Source organism: Bolinopsis microptera, chromosome 2 (assembly GCF_026151205.1).
Source record: "Bolinopsis microptera isolate Bmic1 chromosome 2, MBARI_Bmic_1.0, whole genome shotgun sequence".
Taxonomy (NCBI): Eukaryota; Metazoa; Ctenophora; class Tentaculata; order Lobata; family Bolinopsidae; genus Bolinopsis; species Bolinopsis microptera.
Genome location: NC_087073.1, coordinates 6736833 through 6759228, shown reverse-complemented (window position 1 = coordinate 6759228; position 22396 = coordinate 6736833). Strand labels below are relative to the sequence as shown.

At 41.4% G+C, this 22396-nt stretch overlaps 3 protein-coding genes across 4 annotated transcripts in view; all 3 read left to right on the top strand.

Moving 5' to 3' along the window:
* Window positions 1–17188, top strand: part of LOC134826413 (U3 small nucleolar ribonucleoprotein protein MPP10-like) — a 37413-nt gene extending 20225 nt beyond the window's left edge. The window contains exons 2-3 of one of the 2 annotated variants that reach the window (XM_063838775.1): window positions 15114–15751; window positions 15945–17188. In XM_063838775.1, coding sequence (XP_063694845.1) covers window positions 15116–15751; window positions 15945–16877 — 1569 coding nt within the window. In that variant the 5' untranslated portion in view covers window positions 15114–15115 and the 3' untranslated portion in view covers window positions 16878–17188. Of the gene's footprint in view, window positions 1–15112; window positions 15752–15944 lie in introns of those variants that run through there. The other variant, XM_063838774.1, reaches the window with a different exon arrangement.
* On the top strand, window positions 12628–14099 carry LOC134826416 (KICSTOR complex protein ITFG2-like). Its single transcript, XM_063838777.1, has one exon. The coding sequence runs from the start codon at window positions 12661–12663 to the stop codon at window positions 13858–13860; it is 1200 nt and encodes a 399-aa protein (XP_063694847.1). The 5' UTR covers window positions 12628–12660; the 3' UTR covers window positions 13861–14099.
* Window positions 17189–17341: 153 nt separating the features above from the next.
* LOC134826412 (glutamate--cysteine ligase catalytic subunit-like) lies at window positions 17342–22373 on the top strand. The gene is made up of 10 exons (XM_063838773.1): window positions 17342–17567; window positions 17728–17892; window positions 18054–18266; window positions 18574–18723; window positions 18924–19088; window positions 19274–19491; window positions 19812–20114; window positions 20269–20398; window positions 20657–20809; window positions 21040–22373. The coding sequence occupies exons 1-10, from the start codon at window positions 17352–17354 to the stop codon at window positions 21226–21228; spliced, it is 1902 nt and encodes a 633-aa protein (XP_063694843.1). The 5' UTR covers window positions 17342–17351; the 3' UTR covers window positions 21229–22373.
* Window positions 22374–22396: the final 23 nt, after the last annotated feature.

Here is a 22396-nt window from a genome sequence, read left to right as displayed (position 1 = left end):
GGCGGACATAGGCGGACATAGGCGGACATAGGCGGACATAGGCGGACATAGGCGGACATAAACGGACATTAGCGGACATTAGCGGACATTAATGGACACCTAAATTGCTAAATAAAATGTTCAATTTTTGCTGTTATAGGGGGATCATGTTTTTTGTCCGTTCGGTACTCTATATTTTCAAAACGGACAAAAAATAGAGCGGACAAAAACGGACAACAATGGAAATAACATTTAGATGCTTCCTCCTCCTACTCTTCCTCCTCCTCCTCCTGGTTCTTCCTGATCTTCCTCAGTCCTCTTCCTCCTCCCCTCCTCAGTCCTCCTACTACTCCTCCTCCTCGTCCTCAGTCCTCCTCATCAGTCCTCAACAGTCCTCCTCCTCCCCAGTCCTCCTCCTCCTCCTGAGTCCTCCTCCTGGGTCCTCCTCCTCCTCTTCATCCTCCTCCTCTTCCTCCTCAGTCCTCCTCAGTCCTCCTCAGTCCTCGTCCTCATCCTTCTCCTCAGTCCTCCATCCTCCTCCTCAGTCCTCCCCCAGTCCCCCTCCTCCTCCTATTCAGTCCTCCTCCTCCTCCTCCTCAGTCCTCCTCCTTCTCAGTCCTCCTCAGTCCTCCTCCTCCTCCTCCTGAGTCCTCCTCCTCCTCCTCCTCATCTTCCCTCTCAGTCATCCTCCTCAGCCATCCTCCTCAGTCCTCCTGGGTCCTCCTCCTGGGTCCTCCTCCTCCTGGGTCCACCTCCTCTTCATCTTCCTCCTCGGTCCTCAGTCCTCCTCCTCAGTCCTCCTCATCCTTCTCATCAGTCCTCCTCCTCCTCAGTCCTCTCCCAGTCCCCCTCCTTCTCCTCCTCCTATTCAGTCCTCCTCCTCCTCCTCAGTTCTCCTCAGTCCTCCTTCTCATTTCTCCTAAGTCCTCCTCCTGAGTCCTCCTCCTCCTCTTACTCCTGAGTCCTCCTCCTGAGTCCTCCTCCTCCTCCCTCTCAGTCATCCTCCTCAGCCATCCTCCTCAGCCATCCTCCTCAGTACTCCTCAGTCCTCCTCGTCCTCAGTCCTCCTCATCAGTCCTCAACAGTCCTCCTTCTCCTCCCCAGTCCTCCTCCTCCTGACTCCTCCTCCTGGGTCCTCCTCCTGGGTCTTCCTCCTCCTCTTCATCCTCCTCCTCTTCCTCCTCAGTCCTCAGTCCTCCTCAGTCCTCCTCAGTCCTCCTCAGTCCTCCTCCTCATCCTTCTCCTCAGCCCTTCATCCTCCTCCTTAGTCCTCCCCCAGTCCCCCTCATCCTCCTCCTATTCAGTCCTCCTCCTCCTCCTCCTCCTCAGTCCTCCTCCTTCTCAGTCAATCACAAGCGCAGCAGGAAGAATACATCAACTTTGAAGCCGCCTCAAGAGAAAAATGCTTCGCAATATTTTAGCAACAAGGATTTTCTCCAGCATTTGGACCAGTTGAAAGCGGATTGGTCGAAAGAGATGTCGTGCATGATTCAGAAATCACTCGAATCAATGATGGCCTCTCATCTACCTCCGCAAACAAGCCCGAACCCCCAGTTATATCTTCGTCCGGGTGTTCAGTACTCAACTGCAGTTCAGCAACCCTACCAACAAGCCCCTCATCTTCCCCAGGGCTACCCTGCACAGCACCTGCAACAGCCTGCTCTCTACCAACCGCTGCTGGGAAAGTAGACCTCAAATCAATACTCCCGATCTCCTCAACATTTCTTCTTAACATACAAGGAATGAATCCTGGGATAAAGAACCAGCAATGGAAGTTAAAATCTCTCCACGAGAATTTAGCAACCAGCCCGCTCCACACTCCCTTCTTTATTCTGACTGAGACTCATCTGAAGCCATACCATGTTGAAGCAGAGACGTGTATCCCTGGCTACAGTACCATCAGAGCTGATCGAGACAAACGTGCTCAAGGCGGTGTAGCTATCTTCCTACACCACTCTATACCTGCTGACACGACAAAAGTGTACTCTAACTCCTATTGTGAAGTTGCAATGGTTCACATCGCTAGCAGTAACTTTCTCCTTGTTGGCGTGTACCGCCCTCCACAGGCACCATTCGACAAATTTGATGACTGTCTGTGTGTGATCCAAGACTTTATAGACCACCTCCCTGGCTCTCCTGAACTCTACATTGCAGGCGACTTTAATTTGCCGTTTGTAGACTGGTCCAGTAAGTCGATCAAACCAAACTCCAGCAAATCGGCTTCCGACACGAACTCGGGACTAGCCTTTATGGAGTTCATATCTTCAAACTTCATAGAGCAGCTAGTCGATGAACCCACTAGGAAGGACCAAAACATCCTTGACCTGATCCTATCCAACAACACCGACTTAATCCACGGTTTATCAGTGTCAAAGACGGAGAAATCAGACCACGACATAGTGACCTGTACTCTCCTCCACCCGCAGTTCCTACTTGAGCAACCAGCAAGGAAACAGTACAGTCCTGCCACAGCACTTGATGACATCAACTTCAATGCTGCTGACTGGGCCTTGATCAACAAGGAACTCACTACTGTAGACTGGTCGACAGTAACCAACCCTTCAACTAGCCAAGATGCTGCATGGGATATGTTTGAAGGGATCCTTGTGCAGATCTGCAAGAAACACGCACCTTCTCATAGCCACAATCGTCAAGCCGCAGCATCTTCAAAAATCCCAAGGTCAAGGGTGGCTCTCCTTAGAAAGAAAAAGCGCCTTAATGCCAGGATCAACTGTATTAAATACAGTTTTTGTGGCCCTTCTCCGCCTCGCAATAATGTCAAGCTTCGCAAGCTGGATGAAGAGAGGGCTGCTGTCGAGATGCTCCTTAAAGCGGACATTAAACAGCAGCGAGCCAGAGAAGAACTTATTGCTCTTAGTAAGATCAAGACTAATCCTAAGGCGTTTTATACCTTCGCAAAGAGGTTTAAAACCCCTGCTGCATCTGTCGGACCCCTATTGGATAGCGATGACAAGCTCCAGTCTGATCCAGCCACTATGGGTAATATCTTACAGGATCAATATTCGAGTGCTTTCAGCGACCCCAAAAAGGCAAATCTAGCCGAAGTCCGGACGTCCAAGGTCATTGAGCAACCTCATTCTATCACAGACATCGACTTTAATGAGCAAGATATCCTCGACGCCATCAAAGCGATGAATCGTTTCTCAGCAGTCGGACCTGACAAGTTCCCAGTCCTAATCCTCAAGGAATGTGGAATTGTCCTAGCTCCTGTGATAACCAAGCTTTGGAAAGCTTCGCTAAGCTCTGGTGAAATAGCTACAAAATTCAAGAACCAGAGTATTATCCCCCTTTTTAAAAAGGGGAAAAGGTCGATTGCTGCCAACTATCGACCGGTATCTCTAACATCCAACCTCATAAAGATGTTCGAGAGGGTCGTCCGCGCTAAGCTGGTTGACTACATTGTAGCTCAAGACATCATCAACCACGATCAACACGGCTTTCAAGCTGGAAGAAGCTGTCTTACTCAACTTCTTCACCACGTCCAAGACATCATGGATGACTTAGATGGTGACGAAAATGCTGATATTCTGTATCTTGATTTCAGCAAAGCCTTCGATAAGGTAGATCACGCTATACTATTGAAGAAGCTCCATATGTACGGTATCCAGGGCAACGCCCACCGCTGGCTGGAAAGCTTCCTCAGTGGAAGAACCCAACATGTCGTTGTCGATGGTATTGAATCTCTCGTCATAATGGTACTAAGTGGGGTACCACAGGGCACTGTGTTAGGCCCACTGCTATTTATTTTGTATATCAACGACCTGTTCCTAGTTGTAAAACATTGCAAAGTAAAAGTGTTTGCTGATGACTCCAAGCTCCACAAAAACATCAGCTCCCCGTCCGACTGCAAATGTCTCCAGGAAGATCTCTGTGCAGTAGTGCGATGGGCAGTAGCAAACAACATGGAGCTAAACGAAAGTAAGTTCCAACTTCTCCAGCATGGTAAGAACCCTGAGCTAAAGAAACCCTACATTTTACCATCTGGTGCATCGATATCTTCTGATGATGTCGTGAAAGATCTCGGTGTGTATGTTGACAGTGATCTCTCCTGGCGTCAACACATCACAAGAAAGTCCTCTGAGGCAGCGAGCAAAGCTGGATGGGTACTGAGAACTTTCTCTACCAGAGACAAAGACACGATGATGATGCTCTTCAAGACATACGTCCGCTCTATTACCGAGTATTGTTGTGCTCTCTGGTCGCCTCACCTGCAGTGTGACATAATCATGATTGAGTCGATCCAACGCTCATTCACTGCGAAAATAGCAGGATACAAGCATCTTAGCTACTGGGAGCGCCTGAAGCAGCTTGATCTCTACTCCCTACAGCGCCGCCGCGAGAGGTACATGATCATCCTTGTCTGGAAAATTTACTACGGTGAGATTCCCAACAGTGTAAACATTTCTTTCCAACACTCTCAAAGAAGAGGAGTTACATGTCTTCGTCCTCTTGGTGGATCAAAATACAAAAGCATCAACACCATGAGGTTCCTTTCTTTCCCTTCAGTGGCCTCTGCTTTGTATAACGTTGTGCCCCACGACATCAAGTCTATCCCAACCTTGCCAAAATTCAAGGCAGCACTTGATCGCTTTCTCCATACCGTCCCCGACACCCCTCCTACCCCTGGATATACAGGGGCTAATGGCAATTCAATCTTGGAATGGGCTGTGAGCAAGACATGATAACGGAGACACCGGTGGTGGAGACGCAAGATGTCTTGGCCTGGGCGTGCTAGCCCGAAACGAACCCAAGGTACCCAAGGTAGGTAGGTCCTCCTTAGTCCTCCTCCTTCTCCTGAGTCCTTCTCCTCCTCCTCCTCCTCTTCCCTCTCGGTCATCCTCCTCAGCCATCCTCCTCAGTCCTCCTCAGTCCTCCTCCTCCTGGGTCCTCCTCCTCCTCTTCCTCCTCGGTCCTCAGTCCTCCTCCTCAGTCCTCCTCCTCATCCTTCTCATCAGTCCTCCTCCTCCTCAGTCCTCTCCCAGTCCCCCTCCTTCTCCTCCTCCTATTCAGTCCTCCTCCTCCTCCTCAGTTCTCCTCAGCCCTCCTTCTCATTTCTCCTAAGTCCTCCTCCTGAGTCCTCCTCCTCCTCTTCCTCCTGAGTCCTCCTCCTCCTCCCTCTCAGTCATCCTCCTCAGCAATCCTCCTCAGCCATCCTCCTCAGCCATCCTCCTCAGGACTCCTCAGTCCTCCACCGTTCGGTACCCTATATTTTCAAAACGGACAAAAAATAGAGCGGACAAAAATGGACGAAAACGGACAAAAATGGAAATAACATTTAGATGCTTCCTCCTCCTCCTCCTGGGTCTTCCTGATCTTCCTCAGTCCTCTTCCTCCTCCCCTCCTCAGTCCTCCTCCTACTCCTCCTCCTCGTCCTCAGTCCTCCTCATCAGTCCTCAACAGTCCTCCTCCTCCCCAGTCCTCCTCCTCCTGAGTCCTCGTCCTGGGTCCTCCTCCTCCTCTTCATCCTCCTCCTCTTCCTCCTCAGTCCTTAGTCCTCCTCAGTCCTCCTCCTCATCCTTCTCCTCAGTCCTTCATCCTCCTCCTCAGTCCTCCCCCAGTCCCCCTCATCCTCCTCCTATTCAGTCCTCCTCCTCCTCCTCCTCTTCAGTCCTCCTCCTTCTCAGTCCTCCTTAGTCCTCCTCCTTCTCCTCCTGAGTCCTCCTCCTCCTCCTCCTCCTCCTCTTCCCTCTCGGTCATCCTCCTCAGCCATTCTCCTCAGTGCTCCTCAGTCCTCCTCCTCAGTCCTCCTCCTCCTGGGTCATCCTCCTCCTCTTCATCCTCCTCCTCTTCCTCCTCGGTCCTCAGTCCTCCTCCTCAGTCCTCCTCCTCATCCTTCTCATCAGTCCTCCTCCTCCTCAGTCCTCTCCCAGTCCCCCTCCTTCTCCTCCTCCTATTTAGTCCTCCTCCTCCTCCTCCTCCTCAGTTCTCCTCAGTCCTCCTTCTCATTTCTCCTAAGTCCTCCTCCTGAGTCCTCCTCTTCCTCCTGAGTCCTCCTCCTCCTCCCTCTCAGTCATCCTCCTCAGCCATCCTCCTCAGCCATCCTCCTCAGCCATCCTCCTCAGTACTCCTCAGTCCTCCTCCTTCTCAGTCATCGTCAGTCCTCCTCTTCAGTCCTCCTCAGTCCTCCTCCTCCTCCTGGGTCCTCCTCAGTCCTCCTCCTCCTCCTGGGTCCTCCTCCTGGGTCTCCCTGATCCTCCCCAGTCCTCTTCCTCCCCAGTCCTCCTCCTCCTCCTGGGGCCTTGTCCGCTAATGTCCACCAATGTCCGCTAATGTCCACCAATGTCCGTCCGAGTCCGCCAATGTCCGTCCGGGTCCGCAAATGTCCGTCCGAGTCCGCCAATGTCCGTCCGAGTCCGCCAATGTCCGTCCGTGTCCGCCAATGTCCCAAAAAACACGTCCGTTGTCTCATAGAATCCAAAAAGGACAGGACATAGGCGGACATAGACGGACATGACACCCCCCCAGTAAGTAATATATCTTGTCTGGATGTTTGAACTTTTCGATTTGTATCTCGAAAGTTATGTTTAACTTCCCCACGCAGTGTTTTAAATGTATGATATTGTAAGATGTATAATGTCATTATTTTATAGCTCCTCAAAAGATATTGTTCTTATCCACGTAGGAATCAAGTGCTCATTTTGATTGAGGTGGCAATTTGAAGTTGCAGCCCAAGATTTTATTGATTTTAATGTGGTCTTTTCTTGATAAAAATATATTGCGCTACTCTTCGTTTAAACTGCTTTAGCTTTAAACTGTTTAGGAGATGATTTGAAGCGGGGCTATAATCTACAGTGGTCGGTGGACAAGTGCGATGAACACCAGAGCCAGATGCTTTAGTTCATGTACTATGACTGTGGCTGATTAATGTACCAGGTACCTCTGCAACAAACTGACAGTCTTACCTGTAACAGTGTAACCTGGTTAGTAAAAATTAGTTATTCTTAATTGTGTACCTTCAAGCTTTCCACAATTACAACCAACTTTGAAGCAATGATTTATTGTCAGTATTTTTTATTATTGAGCAGACTGAGCCTTCTGCTCGTATTACCTTAGGGCCAATAAATTTGGTTCACAATAAATTTGGTTACCATAATTTAAGTCACAAATTTTGCAAATTTTTAGTCTACAACAATTTTAGTCACATTTTTCGACTTTTTGAGACCATTTTTCATTTCATTTATTTGATAATTCCATTATTCACCATTAAGAATGATTTCACAAACGTCGTAAGCATTACTTTAAAGTACAGGGGATCTTCGATATTATGCAAGTTTGGTGGGATTTAATTCTAAAATCAAGGTCTTGTAACTCGATAACACGTTGCCATGGCCCCATAGTAACCACAATCAGTGCCCTAGCTACCGAGGCAAATTTGGGTGATTTACCTAATTAATCCTTGGTACTGTTTCACAATTTTGACTTCAATCATCGTCAATTTACTAGCTCACTGCGCATGCAGGTTTTTCCAAAGTAAATTCCAAGGAAAACGTTATGGTTTGGTGTGCCATATTATAGGACAAAGGAATAAATTGCCCATATTTCTTCGAGAAAAATATAACTCAAAATTAGCCATTAAACCTTAGAACTACCAATAACTTTTCACAAAATCAAGTCATTTGTCTTAACTGCAGTTTACTTTTGTAATAGCTGATCTAGTCGGCAATCCTAGTGGAAAAAGAGTTATTCAAAAGTACATCCTTGCAATATTTTTGAACACCCTGTAATCTGTACGCTCTGAAATCTGATTTAATACTTCAACTCTGATATCATCCAGTGCCTAATGCGATATGCTAATATTTGATTGTAGGAGACTCTCACTTAGGAGACTTCCAAAAATGAAATATGATGCACCCACTCACAAGAGCGAAAAAAGGTACACATTACTGTAGTGTGCTAATGTTTATCAAATGTTTTTATGTGCACATGCAATATGTTTATTTTCAAAAACTGTAACATCGCTCAATCAAAGCCTTATCAGCACAACACGCACAATCACATATCTGTACTAACTTTTGTTACTTTGGTTGTGTTTATCCTCGTAGCAGGAAGGGTCATCAGATTTCTGACCACCTCGATGGCAAGTAGTCTACCAGGGAATTAGACCAGCTGCAGCTATAACCGGAAGTCGGAGGGTTGTCCGGTATCAAAGCAATAAACTTGGACAAACTAACTTTAAACGACTCAAACGTAGCTTCAGCTTTAATATTATCAGGCACTTTGTTCCACAGTTTTGGTCCTCTTACAGCAAATGAGCTGTCATAGAGTGTCTGGTTGCTCGAGGAACTCGACCTAGACAGGGAAGGGATGATTGCTCGGGTACCATGTCTGGATGTTTTTGTGAACCTTATATTGCTGCAATTGGGGACAACATTGTGAAGGATCTTCCACATCATCAGAATAGTGTACCGTTCCCTTCTGCGCTGCAGTGACATTAGCTTTAGATGTGAAAACCTCTCCCAGTAGTTCATATTTTCCAGGCCGCATTATATACGATCGGTGAATGTTCGCTGGACCCCCTCCAAAAGCTGGATCTCAGTCACCTTAACAGGGTCCCACAGCGGACAACAGTACTCTAGTAGGCTTCTGACCAAAGACTTATATATAGGGTAGTCATTACGGTCCTATCACGAGTTTGAAGACACTAAACACCCATGACAGTGTGCTTCTAGCTTTCTTGACCATCAACTTGATCTCTGCGCATCATAATAACAACCACTCGCAAGGATTGTCACTGCTCACTTCAGACACACATCCACTTCACAGTACCACGTACAGCCTGCACCGAGCTCAGCAATCAATTCTAAACGGCTAGCTGATTTTGATAAAATAACATCGTGATCCGGCGTGATCAATTATTTTAATTGAAGTACAACGGCTGCACCCCTAACTTCTTAGCTAAAGATAAGAGACGCATATATTAGGACATTTGTAATCTGATAAAATTTAAAGTTTTTGTGTGTGAATTAAAGCTTGATGTTAGAATTAGTGTGGAAATAAAAGAGATATTTATTTTATTATTTATAAATTATATCATATATCTTAATTAGGTGACAGTATTATTATTTTAACTACAGATTATATTATTTCAGTTAGTATCGACATAAATTTTACGATTGCAGTTTATTTGTATATCATATTGTATTCAATAAACCGGTTCCAAAGCCCTTAAGGGTGGCCCTCGGGTCTTTAAAACATAATTTGTGGGGGCACGTGGTACCGACATGCTTCAGAGGACAGATAGAGACTCAGAATTGTAACCACAAGTCTAAATTCTTTTCATAAATCTAGACTTGTGGTTACAATTCTGAGGGTTTCATACTATTATTAATCACAGAATTATCCTGCTGTTCAAATATTGACAGAAAGGAAAGGTGTTTAGGAGTCGAATTGCTACAACTTCAGAATTCAGATTGCATAACAATTGTATAACTTCAGATTGGAGGACGGTCTAGGGAAAGATATAAGAATTAAGCCTACTTCACAGCTATACTCTACAAAAGTACCTTCAGCGAAATAAGACGTCAACATCCATCTTGTTTATATCAATGATTGTGAAAATTACTTTTGTATTCTTTGTAATTTAATTCTTTAACGTTGTATTCTCTTAATACATTACGTTTGCTAGAATTCTTGTGTGTAAGCTTTAGAACTCTAGATGTCAAACAGAGATTTACGGCCAAGTGTCAACCCGGGGTTTGAAGCACGTTATACTAGTTTCAACTTTTATCAAACTGATCTATCGATTTCAGCTATGACATTTTTAGTTTTGATCAAACAAATAGTTTTTATTACATTGTGGCGTTGATTACATTAAAATACAGTTTGATGTTTAAAACGGGGCATATGAAAGTTTTTTATCTTGTAAAACCTCGCCTAATCGACGAAGTTACAGTCAGATCGAAAATTAGAAATAGCTTATTTTTTAAAAGCAGTTGAAAGTGCTATTTTCAGAACCTGGTGGGTATTAGTCTAAAGATTCGTTGGAATTCATTACACTGCAACCATGACATAAGATCCAAATTGGGTGTTAGGGAAATGCAGCGGACTAAATGCTATTTTACAATTACATCTTCCCCGTCACTGATCAGTCACATTTAAAGCTGCGAATGGTGTATTTGTTATGCCAACTAACACCAGAGCAGAACACTAAAACAGAGAACTTGTTAAAGTTCAAATTTAGCCCTGTAAAACTCAATGTATGGAATGTAACAGCCAATGTAAAGCTCTTACAGGATCGTTGACATATTACGTAATCACGTCCTGAACAACGTTTAATTTAACCCCCCCCCCCCTCTCGGTGATTCCGTATTATGTGAACGACCGCGACCCCTAATATGCTTACATCGAGGTAATTCTTACTGATTTTTAGCAACATTTATCATAGCAGCTTGTTTTTTAAATCATTGTTTCTTATGATACAAGTGTCGTTACCATTCGTATCACACATAATAATAAATGTCTATTTAATGACGTAGTGTAACTCGTCGGAAGATTCCTGGTCCTTTTTGTAGTAATTGTGCGGAACGCGCTTGCGCCGAATCAAAAATATGTGTGAAAGTTTTTCTTGCGCGCATTTACTGTGACATAATGTGTCACGTGATAATCTGAAACTTTGAATGGTCATAACACCAAGAGATAAGCAACAGAGGTAAATCTGGCTACGTAATATTGTCAAGTAGGTATCTAGAAGTTGTGTGAATATTTTGAAATCAAATTCGAGCGTTTACTTTGTGATTTAGCAATGTGCGCGGGAAAAAGCAAATAACCGTCAGCACATGGCCATACAGCCTCCATAGTGGCATCTGAGATCGGCTATCGATGCGGCACTAATTACTAGTCCATAAAACAATCATCCCAGGAGCCTAGGGGCTCCATCAGAAGAGTGCCTTATTTGCCCGTAAGAGCCTCTACTACCTTGGCCTTGTGGCTCCAAGTTAAGATCTAGACTGTTTATATCAACAATTTTTTTCTCGCACCTCTGTCTCCACGGAGAGAAATCACTGTTGTTCTTAGGATTTCAAAGCGAAGGCGCTTTCTAATGTTTTGAAAATCTGTTTTGAAAATCTGTATTCAAAATAAAATAATATTTCCAGTTTTGGTAAATTAAAAAAAAAATATTGTATTTGATTAATAATTAATGTTGGTGGGGATATATTCATTATCCCCGGCCCCACCAACATTATTTATTTATCAAATAGGGAGATAGGTAAGTATGATGTTGAATCTAAATGAAATTATTCATCTGTGTAATCATTTTATAATTCAAATCCAATGTCTCCTTGGTTAAATCAGCCAAATGAATAAATAATACAGTGCATTTACATAGTTACATACATGTTACATGGTAAGGTCTCCTCCTAGTCGTTGGAGTGGCCTGTATCACACACATAGCGTTGGCGGCGTAACATATGTCTCCACTGTACTCGGTTGGTAGCCAAAGCTTCTGTTCTGTTGTTGTCGATGTTTTCAACACGTGTAAACTTAGCAGCATCTTCGAGTCCGCAGGCCTTCCAGTTCTTACGGGGTCTGCCCCTTGACCTCTTTCCATAATTTGGCTTCCAGTTCAACAGAAACCTCGGTAGTCTAGAGTCTGGCATTCTTACTACATGTCCATACCAACGTAGCCTGGCAGCACTGATGAAAGTCTCAACTGACTTGATGCCAGCCCTCCTAAGAACTTCTTCGTTGGACACATGGAAGAACCATTTAATCCTAAGGATCCTTCTTAGGGAGGTCTGATGGAAGACCTCAAAGCGTTTCATCTGCTTTTTGGTGGTGTTCCAGACTTCAGCTCCATACAACAAGATGGTGAGGACAGCAGCCTTATAGATCCTGATCTTGGTTGGAGTCTTTATAGTTCCGCTATTCCAAATGTTCCTGAGCTGATGAAAGGCGCCATTTGCCTTCTGGATACGGACATCCAGGTCTCTGTCGATCATCCCAACCCCACTGATAGTTGCACCCAGGTAGACGGGTTCACCCTCAACCGACAGCTCAATACAGTCATCCTTGATGAAAGGTCGCTGGGAGGCGCACTTGCTTACAGCCATGCATTGGGTCTTCTTTGCATTTATTCTGAGCCCAGCGTAGGAACTGTAGTGAACTAGTGGATCAGTTGACTCCTGTAGGCCTTCCCCTGAGTTGTCCATAATAGCCATGTCATCAGCATAATCGGTGTCCAGAATGACCTTTTCCTCAACCGTCTTCATCTCCTTCTGCAGCACTGCGCCTTGACTGATGGTCTTGTTGGTCTCAGCCAGAAATGCAGAAAAGTTTAGGCAGAAATTGAAGACAGGAGGTGCTTGAATGTCACCCTGACCTGCGCCTGAGTTAACATCAAACTAGCCTGTCAGCTCACCATTAACCCTCACTGCACTCATAGTACCCCCAAAAAATGACTGAAATATTCTGATATATTTTTCAGGCAACCCATAGAGTCTCATACTGCACCAATTTACATTGTAGTGTTCTGTAAACATTGTACTAATATACTTTACATCTACATTTTAGTGTACTGTTTATAATAGTAATATATTAATTCAATAAAAGTTTTGTAGCCAAATAATGTTTTCTTATCATTCTTCTAATTTTCTTTCCTAATTTTAATCAATCATTACTTCCTATTTCCAGATGCTAATTTTGTAAACGACAGATGTTACTATGGTAAGGACAGTTTCATTTGTTCAAAGCCTCACATTCAACTTTGAAGGCAGTCTTTTCCAAGAAGCTATAACGTTAGCAGACTTTGACAATGATGGTACTAATGAACTTTGTATTGGGAACGTAGCTGGAGATTTAGCTGTGTTCAAAGAAAACCACCTTGAATGGGATGCTCATAATCTTGGCATGATCACTTGTCTTAGCATTGGGGACATAAAGAACAAAGGAGACAATTCTTTAGTGGTAATTACTGGAGAGGGCCTGTGCTACATTTATGATCATGACTACAGTAACGAGATCAAATCACCGGAAATGTTCCAAGAGGGAGATAAAAAGATTCTTTATCATACTTATAAACAGCGATTTCCTCTTAATATCAAACAATGTATTATTGCAGATGTCACAAATCGAGGCGCTAATGATTTAATTGTTATACTCGACACTATTGTGAGAATCTATTCCTGGGATGATGATGCTGATGAAAAATTGAAACATCAAGACAGAGAAATATATAATTTTGAAAGGCAAATTGATGCCATAACTGTCAATACATCCAAAGATGGATCTCAGAGTATATTTGTGTGTATTCCAAGTGAAGGGATAAGAATTTTAAAAGCTGCCAGGACAGAGAAAAATAAGTTTATTCAGTGGGATCCTCTTGCTCAAAATGTGAAACTTTCTTCTCCAGTCACTGATGCAATTGGTAACGTGCGTTCTGGTATTGGAGATGGTGACAATATGGTATGCTTTGCTACATTAGATGGGTTACTAAAGATGTACCATGAGGATGAAGAGTTATGGACATTACCTCTGGACAATCCCATCTTTGCTCTTGTTAAAACAGATATCGATCATGATGATACAGATGAGGTGATAGCCTGTTCCTGGGATGGCGTCACATTCTTTGTTGATCACAACAAAAACTGTGTGAAGTTCAAATTTGAAGCCTCTGTTCCTATCAGAGCTTTCTGTGCAGGGCAGTATGCCATGGAAGGAAGTGACAACAAACCTGCTCTTGTCTATGTTACCTTCAGTGGGGATGTTGTGATATTCTATGATGTGCAACTAACAAGCTTGGGTGTACAAACATTGAACGACTACGCGTTAGATTTTAGTTCAATATGTGACTCAGATATTCCACCTTCCTCCAAACATCGAGCCAAAATTATCAGAAACTTATTAAAGAACACAAGCAGTTAAAAGACAGGCTCATGAGGGTTATCTCTTTTGTTGTAATATGTTGAGTAAATTGTTCAAAAAAGCTGCTTAGTACGAGGCCAGGGAAGAAATGTAAAATGTTTGTCTGTCAATTTTAATTTTTTCTAATTGAAGAATTTCTTTGTTACTGTATATAAAGGACTTAGCTATGAATCATGTTTTGAAACTATACTTAATCTTGAATGATGTTTTGTGTGATCATTAATAATCATTATTTTCTGTTGCTAATTTTATATTTCTGATTGACCAAGAATGTTATTCAACCATAGTACTATTATATGTATCAGTACTGCAGTAGGGTAAAAATAGTTGTACCTTATTCAAATTGAAAAAATTTCATGTTGAGTAATTTACATGATCCAATGCTTCTGTTACAGATTTGTTTAAATATGCAGCAAACTGCTGTTGAAATTCAATAGACTCAGTACCAATATTTGTTATTAGTGTATTATTATTTGCAGGACTTGATGTTACTAGATCATGGCAATGAAAAGTAGAGAACTTCAAAACCTTCTGCATCTTGAGTCTGCAGTAATTCAAACAGTTCAATATGCTCAGTCAACCCTGGAAGAAATGTCCAGAGACTCGGAAATCAACACTCAAAAAGTAAAAACAGATGCCCAACTGTTCATGAAATCAGTGCAGCAGATTAATGAGAAACTTCTACAGACAATTAGCTATCTTGGGGAGGTGTCCACTGCGGTGCCTCATGGCGGTAGTGTTTACAACTCAGAGAAAGACTTTCAACTAGCTCATGAGCAATCTAGACTGGTTCTAGATCGATTAGAGGCACTCAACGAGAAGAGTAAGCCTAGAGACTTTGTTTCGGATTCTGTTCAATCTCAAAGTACTGGTCTGGACAGTTGATGGGCATTATAATATTTTTATCAGTCAAAAATTAAATCAACATTAGATTGTGCAGTTCTGCTGGGCATTGTCTATGAACTATTACTATAATAGCTATACCTTTCTTCTTTCGTGTATTTAATTTCTTGTATGATGTGGATTTCATATCAGTTGCTTTAAACTACCTGTACTGTGATGATTGAAATTATTTGTTTTACTAATTTTAAACGAGAAATAACTCGAATACGTATATAATGCGATTGAAATTGTTTTATTCTGTTCCATTTTTTCATAATATGCTTTAAATATGAAATTAAATTATTTCATAGCGTTTTGGTAGTTAATTGCTCTATTAATATCAATGATACTAACTAATCTCCAATATTCAGTTATGGAAAGTGCCCCTGATGTTAGTCCAATTGAATCAAGTTTAGAAGAATACTGTTCTTCTCTATCAGATCCTCTTCTTTACGGTCTCTCATCCAACTTGCAACAGAAAGAGCAATGGCAGCATATTCTAGAAAACGTGTACAATCATCTTTCTGAAATTGCTTCAAATGATGAGTCTTTAAAATCTCGGATCCTGCTACCGAAGCTTCTTGTCGAGAATTTTGATGAAGAACAAATTTGGCAACAATTAGAGTTGCTGAATGGTGTTTTGGTGGAAAACGTTCAAAGTGAGATTAACAAAAAATTGTCTGAGAAGACTCCCTCTCCAGAAAAAGCAGAACCACCACCTGCTGACGATGCACCAGATTCTGAAGAGCCTGACAATTCTGAGGATGAAATGGACGAAGATCTTGATACTGAAGCTCGAGTTGAATCCGGGGATGGTAAGGCAACTCCAAAATTTGATTTAGCAGATATGGATAAGTTTTGTGAAGCGGTAGAGCAAGAACCGGACGAAGAAGCAGATGAATCAGGAGAAGAAATGGAAGCTGATATATTCGGCGAAGGTGATGATGGAGATGATGGAGATGATGAAGATGACAAGATTGAATCAAAACTTGAGATGGAGCTCAAAAAGGTTACTTGATAAACTTGATTTTTGGTGTCAATAGCAAATTTGTTGATTGCGAAATTTCAAGAATGAGCAGCGAATAATTATATTATTTATTTATAATTCCAAGGCCGTGATTGTTGCTTCACCTTAATTTCAAAAAAGTCGTTATTTATGGATCATACTCTCAGTTTTCGCTCCTTATATTACTCTATTTCAGATACATAAAAAGATTTCCGCTAACGAGGAGCAGTCAATGCAGCCGAAGACGTGGCAAATGTTGGGAGAGAGCTCCCAGAGAGATCGAGACAACAATGCTCTGCTAGAAGAGCACCTGCAGTTTGACCATGGACTTCGTCCTGCCCCTGAGATAACTATAGAAACTACGAGTAAAATCGAGAAGTTGCTAATTGAAAGAATCAAAGTTAAGCTGTTTGATGATGTTGAACGGAAAGAGAAACCAGTTGGTAGAGATATAATGAAGCAAAGAGAAGTGCCCCTCAACCAGGAGAAGAGTCAGCTTAGTTTAGCGGAGGTATACGAAAAAGATTATCTAGCTGCTCAGGAGCAAGCAGAAGGGGTGGAAAAAGAAGAAATCAACGAAGCCGAGGAAACGATTAAAAACGATTTGACGAACTTATTCAGGAAACTGGACGCTTTGTCTAACTTCGGTTTTGCTCCTAAAGGAGTGATCGAGGAGTTGAAAGTAATAGTCAATGCTCCAGCTATAAGTGTTGAAGAGGCAATACCTACTGCTGTAGCTGAAACTCAGATACTGGCTCCTGCAGAGGTTAAAGCGAAGCAGAAGGAAGAACTGAGAACGAGTGTAGAAGAAACTGGAACAGACAAAAAGAGGAAACGAAGGAAGATTAAGAAATCTCAGTCCTTAAAAGCAAGCGAAAGAGATCTTAAGAAGATGCGATTAGAAAGGGAATCTGGCGAAAAGAAACAAACTAAAAAGGATACAATTGCTGCAGTGAGTGAAGAAGTTAAGCAGGGTATCACCTTAGCAAAGAAATCTTCAGAGAAGATCAACTCAAACTTTTTCTCAAAACTTCAGGACTCGATAAACCAGGAAGCTGCAAGTGATCCTGGGAAACGGAAGAAAAAGACTAAAGTAGCTAAAACTAAAAATTTCAATAAGTTTGGCTGAGATATTGTTTCAAATATAACTTTTTAACTAATTTATTTGAAGGAAACTTTTCTTTTATGTTGTGGTTTTAGATAGACTTTAAAGACATACATTTTACTCGGTGATTTTCAACAGAAAAACACAGTTTTAATTTTGACATACAATAAAAATATGTTCTACCACATTATGAAACGTAACGAAAGTTGCGTTTTAAAAAGATCCTTTGTTCAGGCGTTATATCGTTACTGAAATGATTCATTTGAAAAGCTGAACTTTTTAAAACAATTCATTATGCTGCACTGGTATAACAGACTGAATGTTAACACTTTTTTTGAACACGTACAAGTTTCATTTTTGATTTATGTCGTTCATGATATTTTGTAAATTCAGCTGAAAAAGGCTTCTGTAAAAAGCAGAAAATTAGATTTCATCAAAGTTGTGTTCATGAATTATTGATATTCCATTTAATAATTCCTGTGTTGCTTAGTGTAAAGTATGGGAATACTAGTTCGAGGAGAGCCTCTGTCCTGGGAGGAAACGAAAGAACTGTCGGACTACATAAAGGATCATGGAGTAAAGCAGTTTATACACCTGATGAAGACGATGAAGCAGAGGAAATACGAGGAGCTTAAGTGGGGCGATGAGATTGAGTATTTGTTGTTCAAGTTCGACCACGAGAAAAAACGTGTTTATCTGCACTGTAAAACTCAGGTGATTACTTTTTATCTTTTTTTGTTGAAATCTTCAGTGTCTGCAGGAACAGTAAGCTGTGAAAAGTGGAAGTTTCAATATTGTAAAATTACAACAGCATTATATTCATGCGCTAAATGATACATTGTAAAAGCATGTAATTGAATTTGGTAACACCTAGGAGTACCTGGAGCGACTAGCTAAACATAACTGTAAGTTTGAGATGCCAGTCACATTTGTGGAGGAGTACGGATCTTTCCAGATTGAATCTACTCCTAACAAACCCTTCTTGGAGGATTTTGAGGAGCTGAACAATGTTATAAGGGACATGAGGCACAGGCGCAAGGTTAGATTTTATAGAATTAGGATAACTTTAGATTTACCACATTCTTTGTTGGTCTACTATTTTACAGCTCATTTCCCTCTTTGGAAAATTTACAAGTTGATTAATGAGATCTTATTATCATTGTATCCTTCTGTGCATAAGTTACCAAATGTATGTCCCAGGAGTTGATGTTGCTGATGGACAGCGAGACAGAAACAGTTCTGACACTGACTAATTTCCCTCGTCTGGGCTGCCCTGACTTCTGCTGGCCTCCTGCCCAACCCTCTCCTCACGGCAATGTCTCTCAGAGCATGTTCTTCCCGGACGAATGTATCAACCCTCACCCTCGCTTCCCCAACTTGACTAGGAACATCAGGCAGCGTAGAGGTAAAAAGGTAAAATTTCTTTCCCCTCTTTTTGCATGCGCTAAAGTTGCATGTGCTCTGTCGTACAAGCTGTATTCTTGAATCTTCTAATATTGTCTGCAGTTGAAATTATGTTGGGTCTGCAATCTGCATGGCATGCTGTTAAAAAAGTGGAACTGTATTAACATCGAACACTTCTTACTAATACTTTGTTCGAACGTCATGTTAATTTCAAAACATCTACTCCATTCTCAACTAAATTCTCAAAAAGCTCCTGCTAACAATTATCAGTGTCCGGTGTTACTGACTCTAATTAACCAGCATGTTGTCCCTGCAGGTTGAGATTAATGTTCCTATCTTCAAAGACGAGAACACTCCCAGCCCTTTTATTGAGTTCCCTGACATTCCAGCTGCTAAACCGGACCATGTCTACATGGACGCTATGGGCTTCGGCATGGGCTGCTGTTGCATTCAAATGACATTCCAGGTATGTGTACACATAATTTATGTTCATAAATGCGCGGTATTTTAACGATGTTCAGTATAATTCGTGTAATTTATATATCAGACTGTCTATACTTAGTCTACAGGTCCGCTGTATGTAGAATTACAGGACTACATAACGAAATAATTAATAAAGTAGCCCAGCTAAATAACAACCCATGTAACATAGCCTCCCCTCCCCAGGCGTGTAACCTATGTGAAGCGAAGGTGCTGTACGACCAGCTAGCAGTAGTGACCCCCATAGTAATGGCTCTGTCAGCAGCTGCCCCTATCTACAGGGGCTACTTGTGTGATGTGGACTGCAGGTGGAATGTTATCTCTGCTTCTGTTGATGACAGAACTGATGATGTACGGTTTAAGTCTTATCAATTTAGGCTATTCTTCACATTAAGAATAAAATATTATAAACCCCCTCACTGTTGTTTGAGTGTTCAGAAAAACGTACTTTACATAATATTACCCCTTGTTTGAAGATCAGCTTCTCGTCAACCTTCCTCGTATAAAGGTGATCTACAAACTACAATATTTGTCAGGAGATAGCAGATCCTGGTAAGAACAAAGCCCGCTCCTCCCGCTACTCCACTATAAACTCCTTCCTGCGCTCCGAGAAGTTCAGTGATGTGAACCCACCCTACAATGAGGAGGTTTACAAGACTCTTATAGAGGCTAATGTGGAGAATATCGACCCGCTGATGGCACGTCATATCGCTCATCTCTTTATTAGGGATCCCATCTCAGCCTTCAGCAACAGGTACAGAAACACACCGATTTACTGTGGAATTAGGGGGAAGGAAACAGCCGCGGTAAATCGGGTTTTTGGTAAATCGGGGTTCCACCTGGTCATTATCAGTTCGTAAATGACATAAAAAATTACAGCTCCGAGAGACTCCGAGAGACTTAGTACAGATCTTATAATCCTCTTTGATTCTTTAAGTTATCCATATTTTACAAAATATTTATGGCGGTATGCGTACGCCATTACACTATTATTCATAACATGCCGCGAGTACCTTGCCAAATTTTTAAATTTAGTCTGTGTAATCTATAATATTAATTTGATTAATTACACAGGATCGAGCTGGACGATGAGAATGACACGGACCACTTTGAAAGTCTACAGTCTACCAACTGGCAGAACATGCGGTTCAAACCACCTCCCCCTGGATCAGACATCGGATGGAGAGTGGAGTTCAGGACCATTGAGGCCCAGATAACTGACTTTGAGAATGCAGCATTTGTGTCCTTCTGCATTCTACTGAGCAGGGCCATGGCCAGTTTCAAATGTAACTTCTATATGCCGCTCTCCCTCGTTCAGATCAACATGGAGAGAGCCCAGAAGAGGAACGCTGTTCTTGATGAGAAGTTCTACTTCAGGTTAATTTCACAGTTGTCTGTTTTGTCTGACGTATCCTACATAATATTACATATCGGTTTTATAAAATATATATTTAAATAAGTATACTCATCAGATTCAGTCTTCAAATTTTGTGAATTTGCACGCGCTAGATAACATCTGCAACCCTGGCAGGAAGAACATACAGTGTTGTAAGTGTGAGTGCGAACCGGAAATAGTTGAGATGACGATTGATGAGATTATCAACGGAAACGGCGACTTTCCGGGAATCTGCAAAGTTATCAGAGCATACGTTAACAACATGGTTAGTTTTACCAGCTCACCTCTAGAGTCTAGATCACTGCTATGTTAGTCACTAGTATATAGTATATAGCGGCCACCACTGAAAGTATGATTGCAGAAGTTTAGACAGTGACCTGATGTTTCACAGCTGACCAGTCTTACATAAGTACTTTTAAATCCTTGGAAATTTGTCTTAACTTCAATTTTGCCTTTACTTCAATTTGCTTAAACTTTAAGATCGTCAGATACGCTGTGTTTCTAGTATATTGTTATTGTTCAGGATTTGGAGTTTGTCACAGCAACAAGGATCTGTTCATACATCAGTCTGATACAGAAGAGAGCCAGTGGAGAGTTGAAGACAACAGCTGCGTGGTTGAGAGAGTTTGTACATAACCATCCTCTCTATAAGCAGGATTCTGTGGTATCTGAGGAGGTAATCTTTACTTCAGCCGTTATATTAATACTTGTTGTTCTTGTTGGATTGATATGATTATGAGGATTTTCGATTGCTTCTAAATAGTAAATATTGCTAAATTGTGTCCTTGTATTGATCAGGAATTACTGAAAATTAGAAGGACATTATACTTAGGTTGATAATCATCAACAACACAGGAACTTGGCTACACCTCTTATACTTATAATAATGATTATCTACTCATCTAGATGACATACGACATGCTGATGGAGTGTAACGCTATAACTAACGGAAAGGAATGCCCAGACCTGATTGGTACACTACGTCAGACCAGCGACCACAACAACAAGCACTTCAGACGAGACAGCTATAAGACCAATGACAATGATGATCCTATCAGCCCCGTGTTTGATGCTAACAGTGATCACGTGTGGTAATCTGCTGGTGGCATATTGCACGTGTAAATGCGCGCACTTTTCTGCACGTGCAAAATACTGTGCTTTTTTTCTGAATCGTTTTTGACTTCTTTGAAATGGAGGAGACATTTTAGTAGTATTTAGTTGTTTTAGTTTGCCTATATATCTATTCTATCCAAATGAAAACGAAATTTGTAATTTGAATTAATGGAGTACCAGAATATGATATATGGGTTATTAACCGTTAGCCGTTAGGTTTATTAAGTTATTATACAGTATAGATTACATGATATTTTGGAGTTTAATTTTTTTGGCAGTGCGTGTTTTGATACAGAGTATTTTAGTACGTGATACTGTTAAGTCTACAATAATTTGGAATTGTTTCACTCATTCGCGTCATAGTGTTGTTATCATTTTATCACTTTGTTCTGTTTTTGGTGTTATATAACGTTTATATATAACTTTTTTCACCGCTTTATTTGCTTTGAGGTTTCTAAGATGTTTTGTGTATTTTTAAAAGTATGATTTTTTCAGTAAATTGGTCGGAAGGTAAGACCACAGAAGATTTTTCGATTAGTTTAATGCATTATTTAATTAGTTTAATGCATTATTTCGATACATAATTATTAATTCATACAGAGATACAGCCGTTGTTATCTCGAGAATTTCGGTTATCAATTATTCAATATTGCATGATATTACAAATATTAATTCCATAACAAAATTAGATTGGAGAATTATTGTACAGAACAAGTTGGAGAGATATACAAATAACACACACAGACTAGCGAACTTCAAGTTTCGTGAGATTTATAGTTCGCTTGTCTTTGAGTTTTATATGTTTCGATATTATATTGTATCTACGTTTTTGATATTTTTACAATTTGCATCTTGCCCTAATTTCTTTTTTTTAAACCTCTGATCAGTGATCTTCTAATATTTTCACGCTGGCGTGACCCATTTATTCAGGAGGTGTAAGATTTATTATAAGTAACAAAAAGATTGATATTGTATCTTAATTGTTTTCTAATGCTATCAATTAACTCTAATGCTATCAATTAAAACTTAGAAAATGTTATTACATACTTGTTATTACATACTTGATATTAGCATTAAGCATTAAAGAGTAATAATTTGCTTATTATAGCTTAAAATCTATGTAGTTATTGTTTTGTTTTACTGACTAATG